Source organism: Cydia pomonella, chromosome 2 (genome assembly GCF_033807575.1).
Source record: "Cydia pomonella isolate Wapato2018A chromosome 2, ilCydPomo1, whole genome shotgun sequence".
NCBI classification, from domain to species: Eukaryota; Metazoa; Arthropoda; class Insecta; order Lepidoptera; family Tortricidae; genus Cydia; species Cydia pomonella.
The window spans coordinates 6423037-6448861 of NC_084704.1; the positions used below are offsets into that span (position 1 = coordinate 6423037).

General features: G+C 36.9%; 1 protein-coding gene across 1 annotated transcript in view; it reads left to right on the forward strand.

Annotated features, from left to right (window-relative positions):
- Window positions 1-8363, forward strand: part of LOC133532494 (F-box/LRR-repeat protein 7) — a 93242-nt gene extending 84879 nt beyond the window's left edge. The window contains exons 7-8 of the mRNA XM_061871205.1: window positions 783-956; window positions 6796-8363. Coding sequence (XP_061727189.1) covers window positions 783-956; window positions 6796-7008 — 387 coding nt within the window. The 3' untranslated portion in view covers window positions 7009-8363. The remainder of the gene's footprint in view (window positions 1-782; window positions 957-6795) is intronic.
- Window positions 8364-25825: the final 17462 nt, after the last annotated feature.

Sequence of the window (25825 nt, forward strand, 5' to 3'; positions counted from 1 at the left end):
TATACGAACGAATATCTCGGCAGAAAATATATGACATCATTAATAAAGTAAACTGCTTTCAAGGGAGGCTGCGTTGTGCGAGCATGAGAGCAACGACTTAATAATAAACGTATTTATACAAGTGTATTTATAAAATTCCGTTTCTACATGTCTAACTAGAGGATAATTAATTTAGTAATAAAATAAACATTTATAACAACATTTTTTACTATAACTATTATAGAAATGTATTTTAACTTGAATGTAATAAACTGTTGATATAAATTATTTAACTTGTTCAATGAGAATGAAAATTCTAGCGAAAGCATTTACTAATCGCTTTATTTGTTGAAGCTTACAATTGGGCTTTATTCAGAGACTAGAACATTTGATTAAACTTTAAATTTAGTTGGTTTTAGTTTAATAAGTTCTAGGTGCTTTTCGGCAAAGAGTTATAGGTAGTTTTAGGTCAAAACCACTTTAGATAGTTCCTTGGGTCCAGATAAAATAGAGTATTCTTCCACATTACGCTAAAAAGAGTCAGAAATATTTTAGAATCCTAAATGTATTAAGGTAACAGAACTACAGTAGACCTGTAAACTTTCAGGCTCTAGTCCAAAATGTAATTCGACAATACTACAAACGACGATGACTATTATGAACTAGGGCCTTGATGTCGATAATGCGTACCCCGCGCGGCGTCGTATTTAACAATGTCGGTGGCACCGAAATAAGATATCTTTCCTTCATAATTAACTCACAAATGTACTTATACTCGATCCAACTAAACGTTCATTTCCCAGGTATCAGACTCCGGAGTACGAACACTAGCCCGCCGATGCTATAAGCTGCGGTACTTGAACGCGCGCGGCTGCGGCGCGCTGGGAGATGATGGCGTGGAGGCTGTGGCTAGAGGATGCTCCAGGCTAAGGGCCTTGGATCTCGGGGCCACTGACGTGTCAGAGGCTGGTTTACAGGTAAACACTAACCCCTTTTATTCATAAACGTGTACTAAAGTTACGATGCCGCTATTAATTCGTTTGTCCCTTTCCGATGTATTGGTATGATGGAAGGGGACAAACGATTATTAGCGGCATCGTAACTTTAGTACACGTTTATGAATAAGGGGGAACTGTTGATTTGTTACTATTTCCGGCGTTCAGGGCGAGTAGGTACCTATCTGTCGAGCTGATTCCTTCAGCGGTACTTGGGTGGACAGGATGGTTGTCGAGTTATGAGGCGTCCCACGTAGGCCCTTTTGTCGCCCTATTAGTTACTAACACGACAAGGATTCGTTGACTGGAGGCCGCTCTAGTAAAGATCGGAGATTTTAGAGAAACTGAAGTTAAATTAGTAGAACTCAGGTCAGGTATAGGGCTGAAAGTTAACGCTACAATTGATGCAGTGTTAACTAAGTACTGTAGTTTCGGGTGGTGGACTTGTCGTGTCAAATTGGACTATTGGGTCTATAAAACCTAATCCAAAAATAATTCCGTTGGCTAAAATATAAAGTCTAATGATAATGGTAACAGTTAATATCATATGAAAGAATAAGCAAATAGAATACAAACAAATAGGAGCTTAATTAATCTAAGATAATACTGATAGTAGCTGGAAATGACGTCATTAGAGAGATAGTCGCATCATTGAACTTTTATAAGCCCCGATAAATGTTATTAATTAAAGCTCACTTCAATATTATTTCCACTCGTGACGAGTATCAATAGTACAGGATACAGGATGGCAGAAAATACGTTAACAAAGCATTTTTAGAGATATTATTCTTAACCTGCATGTCTTTTACAAAATATCATTAAAGATTAAAACTGCAATCTTTATGCTACTGAATAAAAACGTATTATCTTCAAAATATTTTCCTTAGGGCTTTGATACACAAACGCAAATGATAGTTAAAATTATCATTATACATTCGAATTTTACTTATTCGATCTGTTTCCGATATGAGATTGATCTCTCAGTGTTAAAGGTGACATTTCTTCAACCAAAAACGTCACTTTTGACATTGATAGATCAGTTTCATATCGGAAACAGAGCGAATAACTAAAATTCGTCTTCCGGTTTGAGCGCCATCTTGTTAGTCACGCCTCGTGATTAATTCCTTTGTTTTTGGTCATTAATATTGTTTAAAGTGTAATATCGATAGTTTATTAAACAGTAAACTAATGTGGTAGTGTGCAGTGAATGGAAAATTAATCTTGAAACGCGTTTTACCAATTTTGGAGTCAATGGCCGGTCGTCCACGTGCTACTTGCGAAGTCCAGCTATTGCTTTCAAAGAGCTGATAAAATCACCGTACACTATCTTGTACTAACCGTACAATTTTACTCGTATTTAAATCTCCTAATACCTTGATACTGACGAAATAGTCCCTGGACTGAAGCCATAAATTTAAAAGAATGAATTCGAATACGCCTGCTTGTCAATATATTTTTGGGCCACCCTTTTTTACTCATTATGAAATTCAGCACACCTTTCGCACTGCCACGCTTGACAGTACTAATTATAAATGTTGTATTAAAATCTTGAGTAAAATAATAACTTGATGAGGGTATGAAAACCTTTGTTATTTGCGTTGAAGCTTTTTGAAGTCGCATGACTTTCCGACGTATAATAACTTTAGCTTCGTTCCTTTGATTACGTTTTACTCATTTATTTTAAGGCATTTTCATTACATTATGGCATATCGCCTTTAGTTTAACAGGTAGGATGATTCAATATTTTATCTAACCTATATTTTAATGATTCTGTATAATTCATATCAAAACTACATACCTAGCGAACATCCTTAATAACTGTACTTAAGTAGTGGACAGAAAAGTTTTTACTAGAAAGTATTGTTTTAGTCTAGGTGCAAAAACTTTACAAACTTCTTTTAGGTAATTTATGTTTTATCCCTTTCTTACAAATGTGTAAGTACAAATGACAGATTACGTCAAAAGATAATTAGTTAATTGAGGCTTGTAGCGCGTTTTAAACATTTCACGATTTAAACATTTCACGTTCAAGATTTAAAAAAATAGACGAAGCGAAGCCTCATCGCTTCCTTTTCCTAAAAATTCTTCATAAGAAAAAAATACAAACGTATAATGATATAGGCTGCCATATAATATCTAGTGTACCATATACGAGTAGAGGGTTAAAATTATACAACTCTCGAAATTCTTCGTATTTTGTAATCTGAGGAAAGATTATTAAAGACACAACGTTATAAACAATAACGTCAAGCACAGACACAGGAAATACGACAATAATAGTGGCAACAAAGGGATATCCAGACGAAGGTCCCAACAGTCAAATATGTGACACCTCCTATCTACACACTTATACTTATTCCCCTTTGTGTCGAAAATTGAACGTGTATATGTTTTGTGTTGGCTGCTATTGACTTGGCCTTCCATTTTGTATCAGGAATACATTCCAAGTTGTAAGTAGATCGAATTCAAATACGTTCAACTAGGTACAATCCCTGAGCGGGATTCCAACAATGGAACCCGGTCAATTGCCATATGCAAATAACATACGGGTATCGACACCGATTGGCTATATGGCTGCAAATATGGGTAAAACAAATCTCACATCACAGGACATTTTGACTTCGTACTTGTGAGTTTGTCACGAATATATATATGTTCCTTAGTTTTCGATGTTTTCTATATGTGTATCTAAGTATTAATGTATACCTAAGGTCTATTTATCTATTATAATTATATCGTCGCCTAGTACCTACAACACATAAGCCAAGCCTTATTGAGATTACTGTGGGACTAGATTGATTTGTGTCAGATAAAAAAATATTGGTTAATATCAAGTTGTTACATATAAGTATCCGATAACCCTCGGTTAGAGGTCATTAAAAATAGTATACTTTTTTCATTAATAATTGGTTACACCTGATATTTTAATATAAAGGCCATAAAATTAGTTTGAATATAGTTAGTTTCATCCACGATAACGCGCAGATTTGTCAAATCAGTACCCCTAGTGTAAATTTAGTCGATAGCGAAACGTGACGTACGCGTTTGCGTTAAGTTTCATTTTGTATGGGTTTTTGAACAGCGCGCCAAGCGGGACGTTTTGGAAAGTCAAAAATCTCATACAAAATGACACATAACGCAAACGCGTACGTCACGTTTCGCTGTCGAAAGTATTTACACTAGGGGTACTTATCTTTAATAACATTACGTTACGTGTCCAGGCACGCGTCTTCGTGAATGACACGATCTATAAGTACCTACATTTTTTATGCAATCTGGGGAATACTTGAATAATCTTTCTTAAAGCTGTACGTAGCTGGTAATACCGCAGGGAGCGCAAAACTTATTTCTAGCTAGTAAACTACCTACATAGATATTAGGTGTTGCATAAGCTCGAGACTGACACCTTAGGGATTGCCTACCGGCTCTTAATAGAAGCAGTCTTGATGTATTTCTACACGTGTGCGTTGGACATATTGCTTATTTGCATCTTTTTGGTAATATTCGGTAAAACGTAGTGATTATATGCTCTTTGATATTCGGTGGTAAGAGAACTGGGATATCGTGATCACAACTTGCTCTAAAGACACTTAGAGTTCTTATACACCTCTATTAAGATTTTATTTTTAATCGATTTTATATGTAAAGATACCTATATCTACTTTTAATTATTCTAACACTTAGGGTCCTTTACATCTCTAAGGCAATTTAAATTCGTCTTTAATATAACATACAAGCAAAAATGTTGTATCTCACAAATTTTTTTATATCAATTAATACTGCCCGGCAGCTTGAACATGTCATGCTCGATTAAAAGTCGCCTTACGGTGGCGTCGTTGATCGGGTCGCCACTTTCCCGAATGAAGGTTGAGGGAGGCGATGGCTGAGATACGCGTCATATTCGTGAACGGGTGCTGTTTGTGGAGATCGGTCTTACACGGGCTACATGTTATGTTAGAAGTACGTAACTTTAATTTTGAGTGACATTAACGTGAGACATTTTTGTATCTGCAGTTTGTTCTGGGCCCAAATGCCTATACAAAATCGAGGATCTCCTTTGAATTAATTAGACAATAGACATCGTGCATGTTCGAGGGCCATCTCGTGACCTGAATAGAAAGCGAAAACAATTCAAGCAATTAAGTCGTCAGGTGCTGCCCCCTACTCCTCACGGTGCCTCTTTTTCGCATAGTAGGGTCTATCTATTGGCTTAAATCTATGAATGGAAACTTGACATAGTGCGTCGCGCCAATGAATAGGGGAGTACATGTACGCTCTCTATAGTTAGTATGTGGTTAGTACCTACTAAATTATGTTGCATAAGCTCAAGCCCGGGACAGGAGGGACGTCTACGGCACGCTGGCTCTGAATAGTTGCAGTGATGTATGCATTAATTGGACGTATCTATGCGGCTACATATTGCTTGTTACATCTTTCTTGGTAATCGATTTGGTAACTGTCAAGAATTTGACTTAATTCTAGGGATTGACACGTAAACCATAGGGTGGCGCTGGCGCTGGCGCCATCTATGAAATATGTAGGTACTTCGGCCGACCAACCCCATTCGTATGGTGATATATAACGAGTACCTACGGTGTCTCTAAATTTAAATTCTAAATACAAATATCATATATATACAATATTAAGTATATGCGTGAGTTGAAAAGGCGCACATTTTATGCGAAAACAAACAAATCACTTTTTGAGGTACAGTCAGCGTCAAATACTTTGTAGCAGTCAAAGTGGCCAAATAGTTCGGCACACCATACTAAATATATACGATGTAGGTACCGAACTATTTGGCTACTTTGGTTGCTACAAACTATTTGACGCTGACTGTACCTACTGCTAAATAAACTGAACTTATACCTAACTTATGGAACTGAATCTAGACTAACAGTAACAGAGATACACAGTCACACAGTAGAGTAACAGTAAGTGTAAACGTAAGTGTACGCAATTAAGACCCGATTCAGTTTTATAATTTAAGATTAAAACTGAACTCGTTGAGATCTAGAGCAGAGTCCAACTGAGGAAGTACCTTACAGAAAACCGCAGCCAAATAACACTAGACCTTACTCATAGTGCTGTGTTACTGCCGGTGAGTAAGGTTGACAGAGCTCAACGAGGGTGCGGAGTGTTAGGGTCTGCGACGCGCATGTAACTCCTCTCGAGTTGCAGGCGTACATAGACTACGGAGACTACTCACCATTAGGCGGGCCGTATGCTTGTTTTCCACTGACGTACCCTAAAAAAGGCAAATTTCCCATTGTGTTTGGTGTTCCAGCATGTTACGTATTATAACTATTATAAGTATAACGGATTTAGATGGTTCATATTTCCAGTACTAATATAAATTATGTTGCAATTTGCTTTTCATTTGAAGATCTATTCTTTATCTTATTTAAGAAAAACTATCATATCACGTACAATCCCAAATATTACACATCCATCATATAGAGCACGATTAATCACACAATCTTCGTAGAAACAAAAATGATACCTATCGTATTCAACTTAAGAGTCATATCATAAATATTGCATATCCTTTTCAAAGCCTGGCGATTTTGCACATCATGATTAGAATAGTTCCGTACAACCGATATCCTCTTCTGTCCGTGTGTCCATCAGTTAGCGGGCTGTATGTAAATAACCGTAGTACATAGGTAGTAGAAATCCCATGTTTTTTTTTTGGTTGCTTAAGCGTGAAATTGTTCTTAAGAAAAAAAATTAGTATAAGAAAGTGAGAACACCTCCAACTCGCACTTAGCCGTATCTTTTTTTGTCGGTCAAATTTAATAAAATCGGCAATTTTTCGCAGATCCTCGCCCGATGCTGTCCCAACCTGAAGAAGCTGGCTCTCCGCGGCTGCGAGCTGATCGGAGACGACGGACTCGAGGCAGTAGCGTACTACTGCCGAGGTCTGACGCAGCTCAACATCCAAGACACGCCGGTCACGCTGAGGGGGTACCGGGCAGTGAAGAAATACTGCAAGCGATGCGTCATCGAACATACTAATCCTGGATTCTGTTGACGCTAGAACCTATTGTATCGAAAACCTGGTTTAAACTAAGACTATTGACACCCCTGGATGAAACACCCCTGGAATAGCAGGCGTCCATAGGCTACGGTGATCGCTTACCATTAGGCGGGTGGTATGTTTGTTTGCCACATAGCATAAAAAAGAAATGAAAACAAAACACATCCAGGACACACCAGTTACGCTTAAGGGAAGAAAAAACTGCAGCGTACTACACACAACTGCCGTCACATTGTGAATATTTTATTTATTTAGTAGTTGTCGTAATAACAAATGATCTTGATATTTCATGACAAGTGGCGGAACTGGGCCTGTCAGAACATGATCCTATTCCTGGATTTATCATTAACGAACTGTCCAGTCTCAAAGGGAAATCGAGATGTGCGTTGTATCTGAAAACAGATTCCAGTGGATTCGTGGAAAACCAATTTCCTTGCCTTGACAGTGGCAGCTTACACGTTTACTAAAGGTTGAAAATGGTTTCATCTTTTAGCAATCGATTATGTGTTGGTAGACAACAAACACACTGGGATATATATTCATAGTTCGGCTATATAAACACAGTTTATTTGGCAAAAAAGTTTATCCATACTTGATTTGCCTAATTTTAGAAGCTGTACTCCAAATTTGAATGATTAGGGTATTTGACTGTATTTAAAACAAATTATTTCACACCATGCATGAAATAACCCACAACCTTAATAGAGAAACATAGACAGCAGTTATTTTTAGAACTTGAACGTGACGTCATTTGCTAGTGTTTCATATAAATTCCATAGTAGCAAATCTATGACCAGTAGTCAAATACCCTATTGGAATTTTCTAAGGGGCTCAGCGTAGGCAGCAAATTAAATGTAAAAATAGAATCCACCCGAATCTCTGAATTATGTAATAAAGAGTTTAAAAGGGAGTATTTTTGATAAACGAGTTATTAAATTTTTTATCAAAATTTGAAAAGTTTGTCGTAGAGATTACAACGCAGTGTTTGTGTACATTAATTAAAATATTTTGAATAATAGTGGATGTAGCGTTTTCGTTGCTACATCTGGTATGTCAACCTGTAACGATGTAAATTGAACACAATGATTAAAATAACTGTTGTTAGGATTCCGTACCCAATGGGACTCTGTTACTAAGACTCCGCTGTCCGCCCATCTGTCCGTCTGTCACCAAGCTGTATCTTATGAACCGTGATAGTTAGAGAGTTGAAATTTTCACAGTTGATGTATTTCTGTTGCCGCTATAACCACAATAATAAAGTACGGAACCCTCGGTGGGCGAGTCCGACTCGCACTTGTCCGATTTTTTATTATTATATTGCACTTAACGCGCATCCCTCGTGAAATAAAGTTGACCGGTCGCATGTAAGTCTATTTTAAGACCTATCATTGAAATATTGTATTTTATGTCAAAAAAAAACGTCATTTTACATATAGTGTATTGAAATAATTACTAAGCGGTCGGGTAACCGTTTAATAACAAATGAGTCTTTTTTCTCTCATGACGGCAAATATACGTTACTAATGTTTGTTAAAGTGTTAAGAGGGAAGAATAGCTTTGCGGTCCTAACGGAACGTATGTACGGTCACGTCTGAAACAATAGATACGAAAAAAGTGCCAATAATATGTATACAGGGCTTTATTGCCCATATATTTACTAAGGTAGTGTATATATACATTCTTGGCACTTTTTTCGTATCGATATTTTCAGACGTGACTGTACATTTTTGATGGAATTTCCATTTCGGGAGAAAACGGTTTCCACTAACTAAATCTTAATTAATCACTTTGATTTTGATGTCGATCGCTTCAGCACGATATATTCTAGGTCTATAGGTTTCGCTTTAAAAAAATACTTAGTTTTTTTATGAAACAAACGTATTGTGGTATTCTTCCCTCCTAATCATTTGATTCATGCTCTTTGTATATATTTATACTATTGATTAGATATACTAAGGTATTTTTCACATTGAAATGGTAGCTGTCACCATACTCAAGCTAAGTGAAAAATACTAAGTTGTATATAATTAAGCAGAAAGTGCCAATTTTGATCATACATTGTTTTGAACTCACGACGGTTTTATTGAAAAAGTGCAGTGTCTTGCCAGGCGGTGTTACATAATGATATATTCTTTTAGTCACATATCGTGTAAGTATATTGTAAGGAGATATGGAGATGTTCACAGCCAAATGGCAGCCACAGCTTTTACATATAAGTACGTTAACAAATTTGTTGATTAATCTTTTCTCAGTATAGACTAAACATGTGCCATAGAGATTAAAAATAACATCACAATTTTAATGCATTCTCCTAAAGTTCGTTTTTGTGGTCGCATGAAATTTTCCTACTATAGGTATAAATGTATAGTTATTGTATTATTTGTAATTATGTAGCAAAATTCTTGAAAAGATTCAATATTGTTTATTATTAATGTAAAGTGAACTTTATTAACACAATTGCCATTGTTGTTTTAGTTATTATTTTTTAATAAATTATAATTTTCAATGAAACTTGTTTATGAATTTATGCAACCCAATCTGTGTTTAGGCATTTTAGTTTCGTTTTTTTTTTTGAAAAACTAATCCTACCATCTAGAGCATAGTTTTCGTAAACCATTAATATTAAGAAAACGAAATTTGAATATATATTCCATTAAATTAAAACGGTTCACTCTCAAATTTTGAAATCGAAGATGGCCGACATGTTTCGCCCCATAATAAGTAGCTTCAACCAGAGCACGCGTTGGTGGAAAGACGCAGACAACCCGACGAAGCCTTTACTGAGTAACCTCCCGAAAGTTTTCTTTTTAAAACAATATATTTCTTAGGGTAATTTCCAGCTCGGAATTTCAAAATCTGCACATGTTTTGCAGTGCAACTTGTGCGCTCTAATTATATTAGTAGCAATACTAGAAATGTCAAATTAATACTGCGTAGTTATTTTTGTTTTCATTGTGCAATCTTTCACATCAAATCTGGGGGCACGGTAGTGCCCCCGCCAAGACGAGCCTAGCGAAGCGCAAGGGCACTTCCTACCTTTTCTCGAAGCGCTTCGACGTTTTTTTGAACCCTCATATTTATTTAACTTGGGTTTGGCTGATCCCAGATAAACAAAATTCTTGGGATATGATGTCAATAGTGGACCTTATATAAATTTTGTTCATATCTTAAAAACCCCGATTTCGTCACTAACTCAGTCACTGTCCTCCTGAAGTCCTAGAAATCAAAAATTTGGTATGTAAGTATTAGTACACAAATAACAAAAAAAAATCGAAAACTTGGAATTTTTACTTCCCAACCTCTTGAACTAGGGGATAAAAATTTAGATGAGGGTCCCGCAAATTTTGATGCTAGAGGTCTGAAAATAGATTTAAATAAAATCACCCCCACTCTTTAAATAAGAGGATGGAACATTATCATAAGCAAACTACAAAAATAAGTGAAATCCCACCAAAAACATTTTCATATATAAAATGTTGCCAAGACGAAACCATAAGGCTCGCACTGTCAAAGAGTTATGAGATTTCATGTAGAGCCAAGCTTCTAATTCTACGAGTCCTAACTTCACAAACTCTACACCTTAGTCATAATATGTGGCTTGGCCGTTTCACTACCATCACATGAGCGTTACGTGAAAATGTATTATTCACTGTTCATTACTTTTCTGTTATACAATAGTTATTGAATAATGAAACGGCCAAGCCACATATTTTGTTTGTGAAGTTAGGACTTGTAGAGTTAGAAGCTTGGCTCTACATGAGATCTGATAACTTTTTGACATTGCGTGCCTTATGGTTTCGTCTTGGCAACATTTTACATGAAAATGTTTTCGGTGGGATAAATATTTTCTATTTCAAAGGGAGTGAACATTTCTACTGTTTGAATACTGCTCGTGATGTGTTACATAGTTAAAATGTAGATGATATAAAATTAAAATGCACAAAATACCTACACATTTACAATCGAATAATATTATCATAAGGGAGGGCTCATCTACCCCGGTCGGGGAAATAAAGAAAAGTAAACATTAAACCAACATGAAACGGCAAATTTTATGTTATTGTTAAAAAACTCACATAGGAACATAAAATATGAGTATTAGGGGTTCAATTTAATTCATCCATTACTAAGCAGACCATACTTATTCTATTTATAATTATTTATTATTGTATTATTTGTACGGTTTCTGTATTGAGGTGTGCAATAAAGTATATTTGTATTGTATTGTATTGTAATTAGTTGTCAGGCTTAAGGTAATTTTGACAGCTTTATTAAGTCTAGATAATTATTTAAAGTCGAACCCCCACTGAGCTTGATTGCCTGCCCAACTAATACTATTTGGTTACTATTACAGTAAATAAAAAAATAACAGTATACGTACTTTGTTCAAATACTTGCTAATTACTTCGGGTAATTAGTAATAGTTGTGTTTTATAGTAAATAAGAAGGCCAAATACGGCTTGCTCTGAACTAAAGGTTTCCTTTGGCAGATTTAATATTTGTATGTCTAAGATGATTTAAGAAGTGGAGCCACCCACATTTTTGATGCAAGGACGATGGGGAGCGGGGAGCGTTTTCAGCGTCGGGTATGTCTGACGTTAATAACTGTTTAGATTCTAAGTTTGGTATCACTTCACACAAATTCAAAGATGTAAATGTAGATTTCATCTAAATCGGTTCAGCGGTTATTGATTCCCTATACAAACTTACACTTCCCATTTCACACCCTTAAGGGATGATTTCTTGGATAAAAATTATCCTATGTTCTCCCCCTAGACTCAAACTATCTCTGTACCTAACAAAATTGGTTCAGCGGTTTAAACGTAAAGAGGAATTTAAAAAAAGTTTTATTGTATATTTTATACGTTTTTACTTCGGAATGGTGTCAGTATGATACCATAAATGAATTCGGTTTCCCCGATTATACGAAAATGATACCAAACTTTGCCTAGTAGCTAGTAGTAAATGATATAGATATCAAGATAAAGTTGAGAGATAAATACCAACATCAAAAATCTAGCGCCAATCTGGCGCCACTTCATAAATCCATTCTTGGGACCTAAGAATCAATCCTGCCAAAGGAAAGTTTTGGTTCATGAAATTTCATGAGTTACAACAGCAATAGATTCGGGCTATCGAAAGCTCTACGCCCACCATGATTTTGGTTTGCTTTGCTGCTTCGTGAACTCGATCGCAGACCCTGTCAATCGCAACATTACATCAGGGCGTGCAAGATGGGCTGCGTTCGAGTTCACGCAATTGCTAACGTAAACGTCAAATTTCAACTCATGGTAGCCGTTCTGATACAGCGATATATTTATTTATTTTAATGACAACAGTAATAGCTACAAACATCAAATGTCTCAACGCCACTTATTAATCGTGCTAGTTGAGGAAAATATCGCAAATTAAAGAAAAAAGAAAGATGAGGGGGAAGTGATTTTCGATAAGAAAGCAGCGTACTTATGCGTGATACTATAGTCGGTCAAACAAGTTTGTCAGTAGAAAAAGGTCGAATTTCAAATTTTCTATGGGACGATACCCCTAGGCGCCTACATTTTTTAAATTTGCCACTTTTTTCTACTGACGGAAATGGTTTGACAGACCAAAATGAATAGTTTTGAGGTCGCCTTGATGTCATTCATGGGTTAGTAGTACGACATATCAATTTTGATGTGAATATGCAACATATAATAATCGGTTAAACCAATTCCACAAATACACTGATTTTACTAACAGATAAATTTAACATAATTAGCAAATCTAAAATTAAAATTAAACAAAACTAAGTAGAAACTAGATTATTGCATTGTCATCCGATTTACATGTGTATATTACATGGAAAATATCAGCTCAATCGGGAAGTGGGTCAAATTTAGCTTCCAAGATTTGACCCACACTAACAAAATAACATAACCTATAGGGGCCGTGCGCGTTGGAGGATCAGCCATCTTGTGGCCTTAATCGGAACCATAAACATGCACATGTACACGTCACGTGTTTTCTTGTGCATAGTAGGTTCTGCCATCTTGTGGGCTACATCGGAACAAAAAACATCACATTTACGCCTCGCGCCAAAAATCTGACGGCTCCTGTGCTGCCTCCTACAGTTCATGCACGCTCCCTATATACTAACAGGGAAAGTCAAATAAAAGTTTGTAAAAAGAAAATACTGATTTTGTTTTTTTCAGCAATTAATTTGGAGTTTGTAGAGACTATGTACGAAATGTTATGTCATATGATAAATCGCTTGATGTTATGCAAAATCTGTGTGCTACGTTGCTTGCTTAGTATGAGATTAGCTTTTCCGACATCTCGCATGTAACGCCTTAATAAGAGAGCGTGCTCTGTTTGTAAACAACACTATTATCGTTAGCACGAGATTGTGATGTTTCTGTAGTGTGCGTGGGGTATGTAAGGCCCGGATAACAAACTAGAAAATTTTAAAATAGTAAGAAAATATGACAATGACAAATTTAGGTTTCACTATGTCATTGTTGCTTACTATTTTACATAATTATAACATTATTTTATCGCGAAGACTGTTTTAATTGAAATATAATCTAATTAATCTGATAAGTAAGCATGCGAGTCATGCGAGCGTGCTAAATCGTTGAAACCAATGTATGAGGGTTGCAATTTATATTGCGCGATTTAAAAAAAAACTAGTGCTGCTGTGCTGTGAAAAACTATCAACTAACGTTCCTGGGTGCGTAGACATGATACCAATTGTTAACGCTCCATAGCAAATGAAATGCAGTTGTCTCTGTCGCACTAATAAAGAAGAGTGATAGAGAGAGATAACTACGCTACGCTATGGAGCGTGAATGATTGGCATCTAGTCTACGCGTTTTTGCGCCGATATGAATAAAAAAAATGTTGGCTGCAGCCTGCAGACGAATTTAGTTTTTATTCGTCACTTTAAAAGCAATTAAATAGTTTTGTGTTAAAAAAAAAATCTAATCCCAAAAATAAAAGGCAACCGTGGTACATGCAGAATATACCTACATAAATATTTTAGATTATACGTCATTTGGTTTATTTAGGTGGGTTTGTGGGTATATTATTTGAACTTTCTATTGGCCCAGACTAGACATAAACATCTTTTTAGAACACACTGATTGACTGAGGCAAGTCGTCTTGATTGGGCTGTCGACAGCCCATAGTCGACTATGGGAGGATAAGTATGGCTGACGATATATTATTTACACCGATCTCTCGATCAACTTGTATGTCGAATCAGTACACATTATGTTTCTTCAACTACATTTTTGTCTTGTCTTTTGAGTCGAGTGTATGTTTGTACGTATGGAGGTAATTCCTTAATTATAATATGCGTAATTTGTAAATAACTTTATTATCGTTAGCTAAGCTTTATGATAATTCACCTGTGTGTACATGTTACATTAGTTCCATAATAGTGGCCATTATAAAGCCTACGTACATGTAACATGTTTTCGTAACGTAGGACGATCGACCACCTCAATGTAGGCGAGCGCTCATATTAATATATAGATTTGAACCTTAAAACCACCACGATGCAGCAGCATTTTAAACGACATTGTTCCTTTGCCACACGCCTATAACGGTACCTACAAATCTCTGTACCTACAAATTAATTACAAGTAGGCGGAAGCTAAATCCTAATGTCCAATTTGCATTCAATCTCTTATTTAGCGAGGCCGAAAAAGTGATTAGACCCATGGTCAGTTGTATTCCTTACTTCAGGGACTCATTATAGGAAGGAGCTGGACCTTTTTGTCCCTTGATCCTTTATGCCCCGGGCGAACATTGGAAGGGCAATTTTTGTCGTGTTAGTGAGAGGGCTAGTGGCAGCGCCATCAGTTTGATTACCGACAATGTGCCCGCAAATGAGGGTAGGCGGTGCGTGCGTTGCTGACTTGGTAGCTAAATATGTTATTTGTAAATGATAACCGCTAGGATTGTAACATAGAAAGGAAAAAAGCTTTGATCTGAAGTGAATGACGCTAATTAGATATCAAATAAAACTACTAATAGAGTCCGTCAAAGTAAAAATAATTGTTATATTGGTCCAGTATCACGAGCAAATAATTATAACCTAGATTGTACTCCTCAAACGATGAAACTTTTGTTCCATAACTCTTAAATATTATGAAGTTTTGAGACTTCTTAATGTATCGTATTCATCATTGTAATTGACATGCTTGTCACGCTTTAAGCATGATACAATTTTCAATATACTTTAAAGTGTACTAAAAAGCAAACAAAGTCGCTGAACCAATTTTGGTCAGCTATTACCATGTTATTACCCTATGAAACATCAACTGGCGTGACAACAAGCTTTTTATAAACTGAAAATATTCTTTAAAAATGTAAAACTACGTAACTTTGATAAAAACCAGCCCTCTTACGGGACTTATCTTGGGACTTATTTATATCCCGTCAGAAGGTGCAAGACGCTATCCAGGCAAAGACAGAACGAAGTGGACTGCTCTCCTCAAAGTAAGGTTAGGCACAAAGCGGTATAGTGACCAAGCTATTTTCAGTCATTAAACTATTACTACTACGCATAGAACTGGCTCAGAGAACCAGTAAATACCAGTATTTTGCGCCACGAGTTGTTGTCAGCCGACAACAAATTATGGAAGCAGGCGTGAACCTCGCGACCTAAACGCGTATGCGCCATGAAAGTTGTGATTGCCACAATTTCATTGTTTGGTATGGCTTCTCTAGAGTAATAATAACTCAATTGTTTTAGTTCAAACTTATAAACGCCCAACATCTATTTTTAAAAGAGTACCTACGTACGTGCTTGGTACCTTGTAGCCTTAGAGCATGTGGCTGCCTGTATCTACCCTAATTGTATCTCGATTAAATTGACAAATTTTCTGACCGTATTTTATCACCCGATTGTAGATGTACAATTGTCTATGTTTTTTTTAAAGATAACGTGGTACTTTTCAGTATTTTTTTTGCTGGTCGGACAATAGGAAGATGCCTTGACAAAAACGGATATCCAGAAAAGCTTGATACATCCAACAACTGATAAGTTAGGTATTGCTGAAGTATTCCATGTAATTTCTTCTAAGATCGAACGGGGTAAATGCAACAATGGTGCATCAATTTCCGAACTTTTTTAAAACAACGTGAAATGCAAGAGCTCTCTAGTGAAAAAGTCTGAGCTACTTGGGGAATAAAATGCAACAGAGGCGTTCCGACCAAGCGTAAGCGAAACGAAATATACGTAATTTTGGGGTCAAAATTGCATTTTTCCGGTTGACCTTACCAAATTTCCTATCCATTTTCGCACTGTATCTAGATAATTAGAAATGGCATGTCTTGTGCCACATTTTTTCTTGACATTTCCACGTCGAAGCAATCTTACCCAAAGTAGGTACCTTAAAGAATATGATTGTTACATAAATGAAATGAGTAAGAGAGATAATTTACAAATTCGCAGAGTTACATAATTATAAGTCAGATTAAATGTACCTTCGTGCGAATTAACTACCATAGGTAAACATAGGTAATTCGCTTATACGGGTCACGTAACTCATATAATGTGATCACAGCGTTAAGCCCGGTAAAAAGGGCTTCAAATTATAATTTTAATTAGAACCCTGCAAGATCTTTTAGGTTAGGTAATAGGTACCTATCTAAAATCCCTCTTCCACCTCCCTAACCCTTTTAACGCCACGAATGTAATGCACGAAGGGAAAAAGAGTTAATAATCTTTTCATCACACTTCCTCGAAAAACAATACAATTTCAAAACATTGTAAAGATTTTTTTTTGTTATAGCCAGGGTTTTTTCTCACATGTGGATTTTTTTTGCCTCAGAATTGCGTCTATAAATCTAGAAATATCAATATCATCACGAATAGATAGGTGGTCAATACTCGAGCTGGGATTCGAATCCGCGAAGTTCAGTTTAGTTGGCTAACAGTGACCATGACGGTATTTGGATTATGAAAGGTATCTAATAAAATCGCCAACCTTATGATATCTCGATGATATCACAGAAAACCGAGGGTATAAAATATTGCATCGTAAGGTTAGCGTCGTACAGCCAAACTGGGGTATGATGATTGGAAAAATCCATTTGAAAATTGCTAGCACTTTTAGTTTGGAGCCTTTGAGCCAAGCATTTGCGTCCATCGATAAAATTGTTCAGAGAATAAGAGATAAGTCAAAAAAGTCGATTGTCTGTAAAGTTTTATCAAAGAAGATTGCCTGGTCTAAGTGCTGCTGGATTTAATTTAGAAACTTCCAACTATGTGTTTTTGTATATTACTATTGTATTTAAGTACCTAACTGAAATTATACATGATTGTACAATATGGGTGTATTCATGGAAATATACAGGACATGATAAATTATTAAAACAAGAACCTGTAATGATACTAATAAAATTAGGCCAAAGTTTAACGAAAAATGAATTAGGTAACTACATGAATCTTGGTTACTCTATACTGCACGGTGTTAAAAGTCATTTAGAGATCATTAAATACATGAATACTTGAATACTCATATGTGATTAAATACGTAGTGCATGAAAAGAGGCTTTCTGACTACACCCTGTCTGTTTGCCCTATATTTAATATAATGAGTAATCTTGAAGACTACCTGGAATACTAAAATGCGACTTTAAGAGCAGGTGTGATGAAATAAGTATGAGTATACACTATACAATAAGATAAGACGTCAGGCACACTGCATTAATTTCAGCGTGCAACGGGATGCATTATTGCGGTACGTAACACAGGTGTACTCATCGCGTTCTTGTACGTACAAATGCGGTAGTGTAACTGGCCAAGTTCGGAGAGAAGAAATAAAGTACATTTTTCAGTGTGTACATTGCGATAAGTTGTAATAGCCTTACTACTACTCATTGTGTACTTACACTAGTGGTCTTGTGCTGGGATACGTTAGAACAGATACGTTAATGCTTTTTTTACAAAGTGTTACTTAACTAAAATTAATGAACCACAGAAGAAATGGGAGCACAGAAAGAATTCCGTCCCGTTCCGGCCGAGCGTCTCAATACTACATCTAAATCTAACTAAAATTACAATTTATTCCATTTATTTATCGTATGACATTTTTACTGGATTTAAGTTAAATATTAATTTTGGAACAGGTGAAAACCCGTGTTCCAACTTTGTATCCCTTTCTTTTTCAGTGTTATTCATCCCCGAGTAACTTATTCTTTGGTGACAGCACGATTTCTTCGCAGGTGGGTGCTCAACAGGGAGATCCGTTGGGTCCTTTGGTGTTTTGCCTTGCGATGCAGAATTGCATAACGGCGTTGCAGTCACCATTGAATGTGTGGTACTTGGATGATGGTACTATTGGTGGAAGCCCTAATGTGGTTCTGGATGATGTGGGTAGGCTCTTACCGGCTTTGCAATCAATTGGATTGAAAGTAAATTCCACAAAGTGTGAGCTGTATCCATGTGGCTCCTTAGCATTGGATTCCGTGCCTGACTTTCAGTCGGTATTGCCAGGTCTTAAGTTGCTGAACAAAGAATCGTTTTCTTTATTAGGGGCACCCATTTTCACGGAAGGGGTGGGTTCGGCGGTTCAGGCTAAGACTCAGGCGTTGAAGTCTGCTTTTTTGCATTTCGAACACTTGTCGGCGCACGTTTCACTCATTTTACTGCGAAGCTGTTTTGCGATGCCTCGCGTAACGTATATCTTGAGGACTGCGCCAATTTGGAGGTTTGAACAAGACGTACACGCGTTTGATCGTGTGCTTCGACAGGGCTTAGAAGGTGTTTTAAATGTCAGCTTCGATGAGCCACAGTGGCGCCAGGCATCACTTCCTGTTCGTTATGGGGGGTTGGGGGTACGTTGCATGCGTGACGTCGGCTTGGTAGCTTTCTTGGCATCATCTCATGCGGCGGCAGGTCTTGTCACTAAAATTCTTTCTTTTGATGGTGGCAATGTCTGCGTTGCATTTTTTCAGGAAGCTCTTTCCGAGTGGTCGTCTCGCTTTGCGGGGGTTGAACGACCGGAGAACCCCTCATCCCAAAGACAGTGGGACGATATTTTGTGCCATGATTTGCATCAAGGCCTGGTGGAGGGTGCTTTTGGGAAGGATGTGGCTAGACTGAAGGCTGTCAGAGAACCGGAGTCAGGGGCGTGGCTGCATGCCTTGCCGTCACCGCACTTGGGAACCTTGCTCGATAATGACACGTTACGGATGGCTGTGGCACTGAGAATTGGGAGCAAGGTGTGCGAGCCTCATAAGTGTAAGTGTGGGGTGATGGTAGAGGCTGATGGTCACCATGGGTTGAGCTGTTCGCGGTGCGTGGGTAGGATACCCAGGCACTGTGCTATCAACGATCTGATAAGGCGAGCTTTGGTTTCGGCGAATGTCCCGTGTATCATGGAGCCCCAGGGCCTGAGTCGTTTAGATGGTAAGAGACCGGATGGTCTTACGCTTGTTCCTTGGGCGAAAGGCCGCAGCTTGCTTTGGGATGCCACGTGTGTGAGTACTTTTGCTCCTACTCATCTCGCGCACACGGTGAACAAAGCAGGCGCAGCGGCTGAAAGTGCGGCCAAATTAAAACATAACAAATACGCCAACCTCGAGCAAGTGTATGATTTTGTCCCGGTTGCCGTTGAGACGGCGGGGCCTTGGTGTGCCGAGGCCAAAGCCTTTATCAAGAGCATAGGGTGTCGGCTGAAAGAAAGGGGCTGCGACCCTCGCTCTGGTTCTTTCCTGGTCCAGCAGATATCACTGGCCATTCAGCGAGGCAATGCTGCCAGTATTTTTGGCACTTTTGGTCCGGGTGAAAATCAGAGTGGGGGGTAGGTTTCTATTTGTTTATTGCTTTTTGTTATATAGATACTAGGTAGGCCGTTGACGAAACTTGTTGTGGATATATATTTTGTATTAAGTGACTTATTCTTCAATGTAGTGCGAAAATAAATGATTGTAATATTAATCTAGAGATTAATGTTTGCACTCTTCAGATACTCGATGGCCCTTTCACTAAGGTAATCAGGTTTCATAATATAATCTTATAGGAATACGAACAACTTGACCAACGCATTATTTACCTGTATTATCTTCTCAAAAACGTAGTAAAAACCTAGTAGTGTTATTCCTTTATAAAAGTCATATTATATGATTTATCTATGTCATTATATACTTTGACGAAAGAATAAATGTACTCAATTTAAACAATGATTATTACACATTATAGGTCGGTAACTAGTAAAAATAACAAGTTCTTATAGGTACCTATTTGTACGATGTTATTGTACTTCAAACCTAATGTATTATTATCAATGTAGTGACATTTCCCCCCACAAAATTTACATTGAGCAGCAACTCAAAGAACCGTTGAAAAATTGCACGTCCGGCATTATATGTTTGATATATTGTACAGCATTCCCGAACTGAAAAAGATATGACCGAACCCTCATCTCAGCTCACATTTTTTATTGGACTTGGCCCATTTTTATATTTATGTTTTACGGGATATTATGCTTAGCTTTCGCGCGGCGGTTTGCCTCGGCTACACAATTTCTCTCGAGCATAATGACGGCGTTAAGCTCACATGTCATATTGCGCGACTAAGTCTTGCAACGAGAACACACATTCATTAGTTTTATTTGGCTTTAGCACTGGGTGTTGTGTTAACATGGTCCTTGTGTAGCGTAAAACAAACTATATTTAAAAAAATAAGCTATGTAATTTTAGTAAGTTGACAACCCTATGTTAGTATGTCTCACGACAGTTTAAATTCGATAATATTCCAAAAGCTCCCAATTATGATCCAAGATAAAGTTATCTTCGTTCACGAATCTCAAAAACGTAAAACAATCAGTTTAGTGATGTCGATCTATTTGTGCATAAAAATTGTATAAAATAGAAGTTAATAACAATAAAGTGGAGGAGTGAACACACACACACACACTCACACAACACACGCACTCACACACACGTGCGCACACCCACACACAATTTTGTAATACCTATTATACCTACTATACCCTAGTCCTCAGCAAATCCGTATTATTTTCATTTGTATCTGTTAGGGAGACCTGTTATTGGCTTCATGATTGTATTCTAGTGATAAGTCTAATCCGTATGTTAAAGCTGTTGGCCTTCTAATAAAAAAAACCGGCTAAGTGCGTGTCGGACTCGCGCACCGAGGGTTCCGTACAAACCTGTAGGTATATAATATTATTATATGGTGTAACTAAAAATGTACGGTGTAATGTTTCGCAATTTTTCCTTTATTTGTGCTATAAGACGTTACTTCGTACCACATTTCAAGATTCTGAGTTCACGGGACTTAATTTTATCTAGATTTTTATTTAGAGTGACTTAAATTTATCTAGATTTTCAAAGTTATGGATACGTTTGAGTATATACCAATGCGTCACATCAACTGGTCTATTTATTTGAATGCTTAGCAATACTGCAGAATGATCAGTACCCCTAGTGTAAATATTTTCGACAGCGAAACGTTACGTACGCGTTTGCGTTAAGTGTCATTTTGTATGAGATTTTTGACTTTCCAAAACGTCCCGCTTGGCGCGCTGTTCAAAAACCCATACAAAATGAGACTAAACGCAAACGCGTACGCCACGTTTCGCTATCGGCAAAATTTACACTAGGGGCACTGAAAGATTAAGGTCAAGAATTTTGCTACTACGTTTATAAATATTATGGGCGAAGTTATCTAAGCATGATCCGCTTTGCGTTCTAGTAACTTGTTTTATTTCTAAGCGCAAATTATAATTAAGTAGCGTATTTTCAAAATCCTGTGATAGTCCAGAATTTTTAAAAATATCTATGTTAAAGTCACCGCATAAAATGATTTTTTTCCCTTTAGTGACGGATAACTTGCTCAATAACAAGTTAAGTCTTTCCATAAAACAGTCCGCATTGTTAATATTTGGTGTTTGGTGTGCTATTTATGGTTTTTTTCTCGGACACTTTTTACTATATGGAGATTCTATTCCTTAACTCTACCTTCCATAGCTATGATATTTATATCAAAGTTTATCGATATCAACTTACTTATACAGGAATTTTTATTTGCCGTCGCACTATTTAACGTCATACCAAAATTGCCCCGTGAGACCGGCTATGCGCATTACAAAAATGTTAGGAATAAAAACGTTAGCAAGAAATAAAATAACAACAAAATCGGTAAGAGCCACCTTACAAATACGAAAAGGACTCGATAGCAACACCAATTTGGCGTATTTTCTGTGATCCGACAGGAAAATAGCCCGGGCTACATTGGGAAATCCTTTTATTACGTTTAATTTATTGCGCAAGGATTATTCCCATATGTAATAGGTATAAGGTACGGTACCGGGCAGAATAGCAAGCCATACTTGTAATTGCTACGATTGGCTTTATTTATTTTAATTGAGTAGGGAGCGAAAAGCCTTCCAAATACTCGTATAACTATACGAATATTTAACTATTAGATCAAGTATGGGTACATATTTATTAATTTTAAAAGTAGAAAAACGTTTACATAAAATAATACATAATGCTTTTAAATAGCATTTCATTAAAATGCAATGAATCAATGAGCAATATTAGATTTTATTTGGACCATAGTAAGATTTTATTTATTATCCTACGCATTCATTCATATACTCTATCGAGGATACATAGAGTATATACATTCAGGTTGCGTTTCCACCAAATGCGAGGATGTGTAGCGAGGGATGTGTCTGTTAAGAACCAATAGAACCACTTCATTTCCCTATCCTCAGCGCCCTCTGCGTTGGTTTTGTTGGCAATTTTCTATCAGTTCTTAACGAATTCACTGCTAGTTTACGAAGCGTTACTCTCGTAGCCGATCCCAACGTTTTTTACATAAAGGAGCCGCCGCCTTCGAGCGGGTTCCCGGCACTCAATGTGTTAACAAACACGTCCCCCGCTACGCATCCTCGGACATTTCTGGTGGAAACGCAATTTACCTCATGAAAACCTTGCCAGTCTTATATTTAAAAAAAATTGAAATAGTCCCCCGCAGGATCAAGTATATCAAGTCTTCTAGTAGGTGGTACGCTGTTAATGATAAAGACATACCTATATAAAGGTTCATGTCATCCACGATGACGCGCAGGTTTGTCAAATCTAACCTTTAATGATATGACATTACGGTCGAGTCAAGACACGCGCAAACGATACTATTAAGTTTAATAATAAATTAATAGTGGAAAAATGCACTGTCTCAAGGCACGAACTCGAGATTCTGGATCTCTAGTGTATGCTCTGCTATCTGAGCTACCGAGACCTCGCTCGAGGATATAAAATATTTCCACCATATACGCCTAAATGAGTGGGCTCATTAGTCCGCCGTTTTAACTGACAGGCAGATACCGTCCGGCGGACTGTTAAACAGTGGGCTCCTTTAGGGAGGCTCCCTACGACATCTACCGGAAGATTGTTACACTTCTTAAACGGGTACGTGAGTTCCAAACCTATACTATTCAAATAACAAAGAGTTATTTTGTTATTATCGTCGAGCGGGTCCAGGGAGTGGTAGTGTACCTTATGTGTGATAGTATAAGAACGTTTATTCTCTAAAAACCTGCCTATATATACACGTTAGGTTGCGCTGACACAAGCAATATGCGTAAACTGAACGACCCATTGTTCATGCGAAATTTGAAAAAATGGCTAATAAATAAATGTTTTTACATAATCAGAATTTTTTTGGACGAATAATGGTAATAATAAATAAAATAATATCAATATAATATTAAATTTGGATATTATATTTATTGTATTGGAATAATGAATATGACATTTAATTAATAGGTATAATGGAAAATTTATATAATGTTAATACATAGTTTATTGTTAATGTATATAATGTATATAGCTTAATTTTAAGAACAATTTGCCATTGGCTAAACATGTAATACTTACTGCTTATAATGATTATGTCAACTTCAATTTACCATGTTTAAGCAAATAAATGATTATCTTATCTTTATGTCGCAGTAAACCAGTGTGTTACTGCTAAACACAAAAAGTGGCTAATTGTCATATTACACTATATAGCAACGGTGCACAACACAATACCAGCGAGGCGCCAAGACTGCAAATAAGTTTCTACTCATTTGACAGCTGAACGCTCATGCATAACATTGTCGATGTACAGACGGAATGAAGAAATAAATTGCTCGCTCCACCGTTTCACTAGAAATGTAAAATAAAACAAGATGCTTTATAGAGAAAACCAATTTGAATTCCACCTGAATGTTACTCCGTTTTGCCAAGATGAAAGACAGCTTAATATAAAGACTGATAATGTCAAGAACGCGTCACTGAGGGACGTATCAAAGCCCTATAGGCTGTACATATGGAGTCTTTCTCTCGCTTAAAGGTTCGGCCACGCCGCTGCTTTAAAAACGGTGACGGTATCGAATCGCAGTGACGCATCGTATGAGTACCGTTATTTTGCGTGCCATCCACACTGCTGTCAAAAATACGCTAACGGCGCGGAATCGCAGTGACGAGCGCTGAGACTGACCTTTCATAAGACGTAGCAACCCTCTGTTAAATTGTGTCTCTTTCTAACAAACGCAAATGTATAAGTAGGTATGTGATGGATAAGGCCAACCGATTACCAAGGGCTTGTTAGATTTGACAAGCGTTTATGAATAACGCCATAAATACATTTATTATTTAACAGCATAGGACATTATTTTTTATATTATGTATAAGTAACGCTGTATATCGGTTGCCTCTTCATGCTTAAATCGCTGAACTGATTTAGATTAAGTTTGGTACAGTTTGATATAGTTGAGGCTCAGCTCATAGAAGGACATGGGTCTCTATTGTTTCCCATAGTCCCATTCTTAAGTCATAATGTATTGTTGGTCCGCATTTTCGTTAGCCATAATTTGGTTTTTCTCAGAAACTCGTAACTTTTCAGGATTTCCATAAAACAAACCTAACCTAACCTATGTATACCTATGAAAAGTTAACGGTTTCCGAGTTATGACCAATGATAATATGACTATCATTACATTATGACTTTCGATAATTATGCGAAAGAAAGGGATCCGGAAGGACATACGATAATTTATATCAATCATCATATCATTAATAGTCAGGCAGCCAGAAAATTATGAATAAACACGAGAAACACGTTTTTATACATAGATTGGCGGTCTTTATTTTAAACAGGTCTCTACTGAAGAAAACTAAAAGTTCGTCACACTGCTCAATTCGTTGTTTCTAAGAGACGTAGAGCAATGAATTACTTTTCAAGAATACATCTTCAAGGGTTGATTTTATACATGGAATACTTACAAATAACTACGTCTTTCAGCAAGACATAGTCAGACACCAATAAATAATAAATAATTGAAAGGGAAACGTAATAAGATTGTTATTAATGATTCTAGCTCGGATATTACTTATTTAACCTTGTGCTGCCCAATGTGGATTACAATGTACACGATGTTTCGATGGAATTAACCTTCTTAATACATATTCTTGTATTCATTTTGAATCTTATTATTGCATGTACAGTCCCGCCTTATCTTTCTATTATTATCTGTCCTTTCAGACGTTAAATAAACCTGGACAAGATCACGTCTTTCTGATTTATTGAAATGTGAAAACCCAGAACTGTTAAAGTGAACCTTATTTATAGGTATTACAACCAACACATACAGACTAGATTGAAACTTCTCTAGCAAATTTTTTGTACTATGGCGATACATTGTATGATTATTTTATTAACATATAGAATAGTACATTTCGAAGCTAGTGCGGAAAGTATGTCATTACTTAACGAGCACCAAGATATTACATAGGTCCGAGA